At 44.6% G+C, this 11,813-nt stretch overlaps 1 protein-coding gene across 2 annotated transcripts in view; it reads right to left on the bottom strand.

Annotated features, from left to right (window-relative positions):
* ITGAL (integrin subunit alpha L) overlaps positions 1–11,813 on the bottom strand; it is a 36,320-nt gene that overhangs the window by 15,898 nt on the left and 8,609 nt on the right. For both annotated transcript variants that reach the window (XM_006914126.2, XM_006914127.2), the window contains exons 10-18: positions 9,168–9,241; positions 8,955–9,087; positions 6,247–6,398; positions 5,808–5,945; positions 5,152–5,349; positions 4,878–5,008; positions 3,561–3,721; positions 3,305–3,456; positions 1,905–1,994 (exon numbers count right to left, since the gene is read on the bottom strand). In XM_006914126.2, coding sequence (XP_006914188.1) covers positions 1,905–1,994; positions 3,305–3,456; positions 3,561–3,721; positions 4,878–5,008; positions 5,152–5,349; positions 5,808–5,945; positions 6,247–6,398; positions 8,955–9,087; positions 9,168–9,241 — 1,229 coding nt within the window. The remainder of the gene's footprint in view (positions 1–1,904; positions 1,995–3,304; positions 3,457–3,560; positions 3,722–4,877; positions 5,009–5,151; positions 5,350–5,807; positions 5,946–6,246; positions 6,399–8,954; positions 9,088–9,167; positions 9,242–11,813) is intronic.

Below are 11,813 nucleotides of genomic sequence, written 5' to 3'. Positions count from 1 at the left end.
TTCTAGAGAGATTCCAGCCTCCTCTGCTTCCAGGTCAACTGCCAAGCAGCCTTTAGACCCTTCCTTAAGGGGCAGGGTTCCTGGCAGCCTCTACTGACTGCTTGTCCAACCTCAACATTCATACAGATTCGCACCACCCACTGGACCACAGCCGGCCCCCAGATAGGCATACTGGACCTCTGTCTTGCACAGTTGTCATGCCAGAAGCCAAGCCCACCTCCCATCTCCCTTGAACTTACCACCATACCTTTCCTCATGCGGTATCCTTCACCTCTTCTCTCTCCACCTACCCAGTCTACCCATCCAGAGCCAATGACACTTCCCGCAGGAAGCCTTTTTTGACAACTGTGATTTCAGGTCTCTTTTTTATTTGAGTTCCTACATCACACAGTTTGGCTTTTTAAAATTTAGTTCTGATAGCTGTTTGTCCCCATATATCCTTCCTCACCTTCCTCATCTTCTGCCTTTAAAATACAGCCTCCATTTTTAAATCTGGTCATATGGCTACATGGGCAGAAGACAATGTTTCTCAGGCTCTCTTGTAATTAGGTGTGACCATGGGACTAAGTTCTGACCAATGAGATGTAAGTGAAAGTATCATGTGGATGTTCTGGAAATTTTCTTAAAGGGAAGAGGCTGCTCTTCTTCCACCCTCTCTCCTGCTTTGTGCTCCCATCCCCCCACCACCTCGGGCATCTTTATGCCTGTGCTCACACTATGCTTTCTTTCTAAATGCTCGGGCATCTTTATGCCTGTGCTCACACTATGCTTTCTTTCTAAATGCTCTCCTCTCCTTCTTCACCTGCGGACTTTCAGGGTCACAGCTTGTGGGAAAGCTTTCCTTGTTTCCCATTTATGTGGCAAAAGATGTTGCTGACTTTCCCATAGCTGTGTCACAGCATCCTGTAACTGTCTGTTGACTTTTCTGATGTCCAGAGCAGACTGTGAACCCTTCATGGGTAGGGACCATGTTTTATTTACTCCAGTAGAGCCAGTGCCCAGAATAGGCCTTAGCACAGGCAGGAGCTCAATCAACTCTCCTTCGGTACATGATGAGCATCTGGTGGGCAGGGCTTTACATTTGGGTAAGCACATCATTGTTCTTTCCCAATCTCAGGAGACTGAGCATGCGTTGGGGCGTGCGCTTGCCGCATACTGCCGAAAGCCATGAGAAAGTGTGCATTTAGCAGTCACCATGCTCCAGCTCTGGAAAAGGCCTCTTATAGGTGGGGAAACAGTCCCCGAGAGGAATAGGACTCGGTCATGCTTGTGCCAGGCCTAGGTTCTTTCCACCAGACCTGCTGCCCTCAGCCAAAAGCCAAACTATCAACTGAGTGACAAGGATTTCAGAAGAGGAAATCATGATTTCAGCAGTGAGTGGGCAGTATGTGGTCTGAGAAACCAGAGTAGATATTGTTTTCCACCTTTTATGTAATAATAGCACCCCAATTTGGCTTTGCACTCAACTGAATACTCTTGAGTGAGAAGGCTAATCAGGTAGGGTGCCCTGTCTTTCCATAAATAACAGATGGTCCTAGGTCTTCTGAAGTTCTCTCCCTGGAATCTACATATTGAGCAGTGTAGGAGTCTGGTGAGGGCTGAAGCTAATGCACAGGAGAGACTTGGAGCAGACTCACTGAAGGGGCCATGTGCCCTGAAGAGTCCACCCAAACCCCTTCCCCCAGAGAAGCTCCAGAGCCTCCACTCTGTTCCCTCTCTTCCCAATCTTGCTTTTCCCAAATTTCTCTTAAATATAAACATCCATAAATTCCTTTCCTCCTTAAGTAAGCCATATTTGGTTTCTATTGCTTTAAACAAAAGACTCCTATATAATATAGTCTTGCTAAATTGAATTTCTACTCCCCTCTATTTCCTATCAATTCCTTCAGTTGATCTCTCCTTACCTCCCTTTGGTTCCTCGGTGTCCCTTCTTCCTCCCAGAGAGAGAAATTTAAGGAGACATTGATGGGAGAGATGAGGTCTTGGACGCATACCTGAGGGTGACAAGAACACACCCTATATCATGAGTTTAACCTTTACCACATTCCAGTTACATACCTTGTCCACGTTTTACAAAAGATAGGATTCTAGTAGTTGGTTGTCTTACCAGTAGCAGAAAAATATTTATTACATATCAGGGTTGCTTCCCAGCACAGGTGTCATTCCTCAGCCTCAATTCCACAGCAGATAGCGCGAATCTACCACAGCACATTTTCCCACCGAGTCCTGACAGAAGCCCTTGGATCTTTGTCAAACTAAGTTGCTCTAAGCAACTACTACCAAAGTGTGCAAAAGACAAGACTATTCTAGAATACCCTAGTCCCTTGAGAACAGGGATGGGTCTTAGTCTTTTATGTTATTACTAGTGCCCGACTCTGGCATTTTGCGAGAACTCAAATTGCACTCACCTGAAGTTTCTACCGACCCAAAGAGGTAGGCACTGTTATTGCCACATTAAAGAAGAGGAAAATAAGGTCTAAAAAGGTGACACAGTTTTTCTAAGGACTAGAACTAGGAAGTGAACTCAAATCTGTCCAACTCCCAAGTCTAAAGTCTTTCCATCACAACACAGTACCTCTTCTCTGGTAAATATTCCCCCTTCACCCCCCTGGTAAATTTATGTTTAAAATTTCCAAGCCCTGTAATGAAGCATGGCACAAAGAGTCAAAGGGGCACTGAGTTGAAGTATAAATGAAATAAATTGAGGTGATAACTGCTGAAATTGGGATAATTATTTGGAGGTTCATTCAACTATTTTTCTACTTTTGTATGTCTGAAATTTCCCATAATAAAAAATATAAAACCAACTTCAAGATCCTATACACCAATCATATACTGAGTCTCTTATAAAATATTTAAGAAACCACGGAAATTTAATGTCGGCCCTATTTTACATAGGACCGTGATAGCAAACTGAATTTGGGTGTTTTAGGAGTTGTTTAAACCAATATTTAAAAAAAATCTTTTTCTGGATGGATGTGAATAATAAATGACCATGTGCACCTGGCAAAGGACACACCTCTATGACTGAGTATTCTGTAACCCTTACAAATAATTATGAAAGCTGGGTAGCAACATTAATATGTGATGTACGAAAACAGTAGGAAAAAATGGTAAGTACTTCAAATCATAATCATGTGAGAAATGCCTATGTACATAGATTAAGGACTAGCAGTATAGAGAGATCAAAGTGATTTGTGACTCAGCTGTGACCCAGAGTTAAGCCTTGCACCCAGTGCTTGCTCTCACTGGATCAGCTCATCTGTCCTTTCAATTCCTGAAGCAGCCTCCCTGGGTCCCTTACCGGGAAGTGGAACCAGAACTTAGTGCAGGACTCATTTGAGGTGACAAGTGTGTTCCCGCTGAGTTCATGTCTACCTCCTGGAAACAACCCCCGGCTTCTGGTCCGATGGCCATCCAGCTGCAGAGTGTAAGTGAGGTTGGCAATCAGGAGCCCTAGGCAAGGTGAACAGGCAGGAGGTGAATGGTGGAGGATCTAGGGGCCATAAGCCTGGATTGGAACAGGCAGCTGCACTGGGGAGCAGGAAGACAGCACTGACCTTGGAACTGGGGGGTGAGAGACTTGACCTGAAAACAAACTGTGACATTAACTCCTTTCTTCTTCTTGTTGCTGGTTGGATAGGAGCACTCTACTTCATGCACAGGGATCTCAGCTGGGTAGAAGGACATCAGAGTGACGATATCCACCACAGGCCGGGATCTGCAGGGCAGAAAACAACCCATGCTCTCCCTTGGCCTCAACTGCAATAATTCCCAATCAGACCTGGAGTGCCATCCCTCAGAGCCCAGAAGGGTTCTCTTTCTCTGGAGCAAACCTCAACATCACTGTTTTCTCACAATAGTAATAATGATCATTCATTAAGCCTCCCTAGTTCATTCCAGCAACTTCTGACCCATTTTCCATACAGAGAGTGAGCTTTAAAAAGAGAAATCATATTGAGCTACTTCCATGCTTTAACCCTTCTCTGATGCCATATGATATTCACAATAAAATCCTAACTTTTTACTATCCGTGTCATACGGCCTGCCTTTCTAGTCTCATCTCCTACTCTCCTTTGACTGACCATGGTCCAGCCACATCAGACTTTTGCCTGCCTTATGGCTTTGGTGCATCCTGGGTTTTCTACACAGAAAACTCTTACCCCAGATTTCTGCAAGCCTGGCTCTTTCTCATCTTTCAAGTCCTAGCTCAAATATCATCTCCTCAGAGAAGGCTGTCTTGATCACTCGATTTATAGTAGGTCTTCCCTGGTATTCTCTCTCACAGTACCCTGTTCATTTCCCTCATAGCACTTATCACAATTTGTAATTACATCTTTATTTGTTTAATTTTTTGTTATATGTTTCCCCACACATATACTCTGTACCCAATGCCTCATTCAGCATTTAAGACATAGTAGGTACTTAGTAAATACCTATTCACTATATGATGTTACATGACGCCTCCAATAACTAAGATATGGGTAAGACATGAGACGCCATCACCATTTCAAAGATATGGAGATTGAAGTCCTGAAAAGCTAAGCGACTGGGGTAAGATCACGTGAGAAGTAAATGACAGAGCTTCAGCTTGAATCCAGGTCACTAGGTTCTAAAGCCATCACATGATGTTGCTTCTCTAGGAAGTTTTAATGTCAGGTAGGCCTAAGTTCATATCCCAGTCTGTCACTGAATAGCAGCTGTTCAACCTGGGGTAAGACATGAAGCCTGTATAAAAAGAGAACCTATCTCACTGAGTTGGAGGGAAGACCAAATGATCTAATGCCTGTAAGAATTTCGTACAACGCCTGTACACAGTAACTATTCAAAGGATGAGAGCTGAAATTACTAGGTGGGACTCAGGAGCCCCGTCTTACCTCAGCACGATCACGTGACCCTCAGCCCCCACAGCCACATCTGTTAGGCCGTCCCCTCCAAGGTCCTTCACCCCATGGATGGAGCGTCCAAACCATCGAATTCCTGGGAACACTTGGGTTCCTTCTATCCGCTGAGACCAAGAAAGAAATTCATGCTAAGCTGGGAAGAGAACTGGCTGGAGGGCGGGAAAGGTCAGGCTGGGGAGTGGGGTCTGGACTTAGAGGCTTCCAGACACCCGGGAATGGGTTTTAACTGGCACGAAGGGTACCTCACCTGACTTGGCCGGGGGCTCAGCCTGCCATGCCACCCATTGAAGATGTATACAGCCCCCTGTTCCTCCAGAGGGGCTCCCACAGCCACGTCCATCAGCCTATCCCCATTGATGTCTGCCAGGGCAGTGATGGCTGCTCCAAATCGTCCAAGGGGGTAGCCAGGATCTCCCTGCAGTTCTGAGACTGCTTCAAATCCCAGCTGGTAAGGAGCAAGGTGAAAAGTCACACCTCAATCACTCAGCAAGCTTTCACAGGGTGAGGCATTTGTATATGTGAAGAACACTAACGAAATGTCAGATGTGGTCCCTCACAGAATTAGAATGCTGCCATCAGACTAACCTGGGTTCAAGTCCCAGTTCCACCTCTTGCTATTTGTGAACTTGTAGCTTTGGAAAGTTCCCTAGCCTTGCTGAGCTACAGTGTTCCCATTTGTAAGATGAAGCTCGTAGTACCTTGTGAAGTGATAGTGAGGATCAAATGAGGTTTCAGATACATAAAAGGCCTTTCGCACAGTCTACTGTGCCAGTGAGTATTAGCTATTGTTTTTCTGTGGTTCTAAAGGTCTGATTAGCACATGATCAGATAGGGAAAGCTTGCAGAATAACTCGTACTTGAGCAGTTTCTCCCGCCCCCTTGGCCCTATGACCTGGTCCCCACCTGTTTTTTCTGATAGATAAACACCCGGCCTCCTCTCTGCTCCCCATAGAATAGGGGAGCTCCAATCAGCAGCAGCTCCGTCTCCCCATCTTGGTCCATGTCAATGCCACACAGCTCACCACCAAAATAAGAGCCAATCTGCAGGGAGAGGAAGATGTTTGGAGAGGAGACCATGGGCCCCTCAACCATACCCAATCCCTCAAATGAAAGTTCAAGTCCTAGATCCCACTTAGAGCCTGTACAAATTGAGACAAGTTGGGCAATTTGAGGTTCAGTTTCTTTAACTGGCAAGTGGAGATAACAAAGCTTACCTCAGAGGGTTTTGTGAGGAACAAACGTGACAGTGCTTGGCACACAGCAAGTGGATGAGTGTTTGGAGGGCAACAGAGAGTATAACTAGTGTCATACAAGCCTGCAGATGCCCATGGGCCATGCTTACCTGGATTCCATCTATTTTCTGGATCTGGCTCCACTGTCCTTTGCCTTTTGACTCTTGGAACAACAGTACCCGACCCACATGCTGGTATCGAGGGGCTCCAGCTGCCAGCATCGATGTGGGCCCTCGGGAGGGTAGCCAGGTCACCGTGTAACCTGAGGAAGAGTGGGGGGCTTAGAATTAGAAACACAATGACTGCTGGAAGAAGGTAAAACCCATGGGAGGCTTGGAACAGAGACCCTGGGAAACTGGGTTGGTAGCAAAGATGCATTGAAACAGCCAGAAGATCTCCTGAGAAAAGCAGTCATGTGCTCTGAGCAGTACAAATCCTACTATCCTGATTCATGGCTGCATTTCTCAAACCATGGACAACACACACCAAGGAAAAGCAGCCAGGCACCACAGGGCAAACATGGTACATCTTCCTGAGGGTTGTTAAGAGACTACACTTCTTAAAAGATAATAAAATAAAATGGATATATTAGTAAGAAGAATGCAAAGTCTGCACAAATATTAAAGATAAAGCAGGAGACTTGAAAAAAATTTCCCCACTTAAAGATATAGCTTCAGGCTATATCTTCACACTTCACACCTCCTCTGGCAAGGGTCTCTCCTCTCTATTACAGCTTTGGTGAAATGTGTGAGGAAATGCTAAAGGAGACAACCAGGGGTTGGGCTAGAGCCAGGAGCCACCCAATAGGAAGGCTCTGATTCAGAAGGTGACTGACAATTCTCTGCTTAGAGCAATCGAAAGTGAGTGAGAAAGGCAGAGATGTCTGAGACTCTACAGCACATGGGAGGAAGAGTCTGAACCACTCTCCTATTTGTTCATGTATATTGCTGAAGCACAAGGATTAAGAACATGCCCTTTGAAATCAGAGATAAAGCTTTACTCCTAGGGTTACTGCTCCCTAGCTGTGTAATCTTGAATAAATTGCTTTAATCCTCTGAATCTCAGCTTTCTCAACTGAAAAAAATGGGGATAGTACCAACCTTACAGGGTGGTTTTGAGCAGTAAATAAGATCATGGATATAAAATGCTTGGCACTATGCTAGTGATATCTAAACTAGTATCTGAAGGATAGTAGCATAGTAGGCACTTAAGATTATATATATATATATATGGTGTGGTGAGTACCTAATTAGAGATAAAACTTTGGAGTTATTTTTCCCCTTTAGTGAGCAACATTGTCAGGTATTTTGTAGGATGCTGAAGGACAAAAAGCTACCTTGAAGGCAGTGGTGTAGGTCCTGCAGCATACATATAGGGGTTACTGGCATTGACTTTGGGGCTAGACTACCTGGGCTCCACCTACTAGGCAAGTTATTTGAACTTCCCTGGGCTCAGTTTCTTCATCTGTAAAATAGAGAATGGAAATATTTACTCACAGTGTTGTTGTGAGGACAAAGTGAAATAAGGTTTGTTAATACATGTCATACACTTAGAACAGTGCCTAGCACATAATACTTGCTCAGGGAAAAATATCGAAAAAGAAAAAAACAAATTGCTGAAGTCAGCCTCCCTTAGAAGGGTAGGTGCAAGATAAATAGCACCAATTTTCTCAAAGAAAGAACTTCATAAGGTCTGAGTGTTCTGAGAGTTTAATAAAGGCATGGCCTGCCCCTAGACAGAGGTCCTGGATGAGGCAGGGGGAGGGTGGTGGTTCTCAATCTATGAGAAGGTAGAGCCTGGAAGCAGTCCTACACCAGAGCTCTTGGAGCCAGTTTTTGCCTTGGAACAGGCTGACTACATGAATTAAAAGAGCTATAACCTCTGAGCATAAGAGTAAGACCCCTCCACAGCCTGAGACTGCCATCAACTCGGGTGGACAGGCAGCTATAGAACTGCAACAGCAATTGTGGACTGACCACTCACTTTCTCTGCGCTTGGAATCTGAAGAACTCTGGAAACTGAATCAACCCTGGAGTTCCTGGACAATTCAAAAGTAGGATGCCTCAATGAGAAGCAGCTAGTCCTCCTACTAATGAGGCAGGTTGTTTTAAAATGTACCCAGAATTTAATTTAGAGGTATGACTAAGTGACAACAGAGAGGTCACTGCCATTGAAAGAAGTTTATTACTCACAGCTCCCCAAAGCAGGAGGCAGACAAGCCATGCAGGGCCACAGGGGGGAAGCACCAGGCAGGAATGAGGCGACAGTGGCCCAGAGACTTTATTGTGATTTCTGAGAGAAGGAATGAGTGAGGCAGAGTAGGCAAGCTTAAGCAAGCTTAGGATTGAACAGTTTGAAAAATGTTGGCAGGCTCTGGGGTGATCTTTAGTTGTCTAGTATTTGGCCCTGGGGTGGCTTAGGTCAGGGGGAATATTGGCTTGGTGTGTGAAAGTTAGATAGAGGAGGCCATTGGGGATCAAGGCTCTGGATTGGCTGGTTGGCCTATGCAAGGTCCACTCACAGGCAAGTTATTTACTTTCTGTTGGAATGAGTTGGCCCTGGGATGGGCAGTCTCTCCAGGATTAGCAAGGCCTCAAGATATCAAGGCCTCATGAAATGCAGAAAATACATACATGATTAATACACAGGCGAGGGGTTATTAAAGGAAAAGTTAAGAATGTTACAATCATATTTAAGCTCTGAGTTTGTTTATGCTAGTTGCTTAATTACTTTCATTTATATTTTTGAAAGTTGGTTTGAGTGACGATGCTCTGGCCCCTAAAACCAAAAAAACCTAGCATAAAATATAAGTACTCACCCAAATATCCTGCTCTCACTTCTGTTGTCAGTGGTTCATTCCCAACAAATATGTCATCTTGCAGGTCCGCCTTCAGGTCTAGAAAGCCCCCGGCCCAGTCTTTGGCTCCAACTGCCCCCACCATGCCATGGCCCTGCCCAGGGAAGGAGATGAGTGGGGTCAGCTGCATTCCTATACCATCCCTTGGCCCGCTGCCTCAGGCACACCACTCACTCTGCTGAGGTCCGCGCTGATCCCACTAGAGGACAGCTCCATGTTGAAGGATGTCAGGTCCTGTTTGTTTGTGCCTGAAGGACAAGGTAGAGGAGAACAGGCTAAGACCCAAAGAGCAGTAAAAACAGTGATATTCATAAAAGGACTAAGAGAGAAGCACAGCATTTGCAAGGTAGAAAGAACATGAACTTTAGAGTCAGACAGACTGGGAGGTGGCTTATGCTCTGAGTCTCAGCGACACTCCACAAGCCCAGTTACTGGGTCTCTGGTAACTCCAATCAGCACATCTAAGATGCAGCTCTTGATTTCTGTTCCTACTCAGACTTCTCCACTTCAGTGGGTGGTACCTCCACCCACTAGTGAATCATGCTAAAAATCCAGGAATAGAGCTTGATTCTTCCCTTTCTCCTGGTTCCATCTCCAAGACATCACCAAATCATGATGCTTCTCCCTTCAAAATGTATCTGAGCAGCCTGTATAGCCACTACGCTGATGCAAGCCAGCCTCATCTCTTCCCTGGCTACTATAGTAACTTACTAATTTGGTCTCTGACTCTACTCTTCTTCTTTCTGTGCCTTATTATCCATGGAGCAGGTCAGAGCAATCTTTTTTAAAAATGTATATCAGACCACATTTTTCCATTTTTTAAGAAATCTTCATTACTTCCCATTGCGGTTTAGACCAAATGTCAAAGTCCTGTGAGGACCCTGAATGCCCCTGCCTATCTCTCTAACCTTCCCTCTCCCTTACTCACCATGCTTCTACCACTAATCTTTCTTTCTGTTCTCCCAATGTGCCAAGCCCTTCCCCATTTCTGGGCCTTTGCACTTGGTCATCTCTCTGACCAGAATGCTTTTTGCCCACATTCTTCACATGGCTGTTTGATTCTCATCTTTCACATCTCAGCTCAAAAGTCATCTCAGTGAATTTTACTTCAACTGAAAAAAGGCATCTTCCTTGAAAAAGTTTATCTAGAGTGGCTTCCTTCGGTTAATTCTGTCTCATCACTTTATTCATTTTCTTTACAGCAGTTATTTCAATCTTTAATTATCCTGTTTGTTCACTTATTTATAGTCTTTATCAAACTTGAATATGAGCTCTACTTTGGCAATATACCTAAAAGTCTAATTCTCAGAGCCTGCTACATGATTGTTGCAAGAATGAATAAAAATGAAAATAATACTACCAGCCTTGCAAGGATGCTGAGAGGAATGAATTAAATAATACAGATAAAGTACCTGTTACATATAAGCTTTCAAAAAACAGTAATTACGAATATTGGTTCATTCACTGCTTTTTCACCATTGTGCCAGGGATATAGTGGTGAAAAAGCAAGAACAATGCTTGCCATGATAGACCTCAGAGTTCAGTGTGGGAAACAGACACTGAATAGACAACTAGAATACATGTATGTCACAGGGGCTATGACAGGGAACATACAGAAGTTATAGCAGCACATGGGAAGAAACACCTAATCTAGACTTGGGAATCAGTGAGAACTTATCAGAGGAAGTAACATCTAAGCTAAGATCTGAAGGATGATTAAGGACAGGTTGGAAGAGAGGATAAGGGCTATAAATAATAAAAGCTATGATTTAGAGAGAGCCTACAAGGTATGACACACTTTGCTAAGCTGTTTAGGGGTTGAACTGTGTTCCCTAAAAAAGGGATGTTGAAGTCCTAAGCCCTAGTACTTCAGAATGTGATCTTATTTGGAAATAGGGTCTTTAAGAGGTAATCAAGTTAAAATGAGGTCATTAGGGTGGTCCCCAATCCAATATAACTAATGTCCTCATAAAATGGAAAATTTGGACACAGAGACAGATGTGCACAGAGAGAAGATGTGAAGACACACAGAGAGAAGTTAGCCATGTGACTGCAGTGCTGTACTACAAGCCCAGAAACACCGAGGATTGCCAGCAAACACCATAAGCTAGAAGGGGCAAGGAAGGGTTCTCTTCTAGAACCATCAGAAAGAGCATGGCCTTGTTGACCTCTTGATTTCTCACTTCTAGCCTCCAGAACTAAGACAGAATAAATTTCTGTTGCTTTAAGCCACCCAAGTTTTGGTACTTGGTTATATCAGTCCTAGGAAACTAACACAGCAGTTAAACCTTACAGCCCTGTGAGATTAGTATTATTATCCCCATTTAACAGAGAACAATGACCTAGCTGATGTCACACAACGCAGGCAGCACGGATTCTTGAGCAGGTCTACCTGGTTCCACAATATACACCCCCCTGTTTTTTGAACTCCCACATTCCCTCTTCCTGGACTCAGGACTGAGGTATTCTGGCAAGACCTGGGGGCCTGGCCAAATGCCACCAACGTGCTGAACTGAACACCAATGCTGTGTCCTAGCAAAGGGGCCTTCCCTGTGAGAACCATGTATTCCCCAGCAGATGAGGCTTCCTGTGGAAATACCTTCCCATAGCTATTCCTCCATCTGGTAACCACAATCAAAACCTCTCATTCTGGGCCAAGGAAGAGGACCAGTGGGTTCCTTATAACTGGCCCTTGCCCGCTTACCCATCTTAAGTAATTTGAGGCCAAGGATAAGTAAAAATGAAGAAGCTGAGTGAGGAGAGGAAGGAATTACAGTCATTCTACAGGGACCACTGACACTAGCAAGGTAAAGGTCAGTT

The sequence above is a fragment of the Pteropus alecto genome, unplaced genomic scaffold (genome assembly GCF_000325575.1).
Source record: "Pteropus alecto unplaced genomic scaffold, ASM32557v1 scaffold44, whole genome shotgun sequence".
NCBI lineage: Eukaryota > Metazoa > Chordata > Mammalia > Chiroptera > Pteropodidae > Pteropus > Pteropus alecto.
The sequence above is the reverse complement of the archived record's forward strand: the minus strand, read 5'-3'. Positions and strand labels throughout refer to the sequence as shown.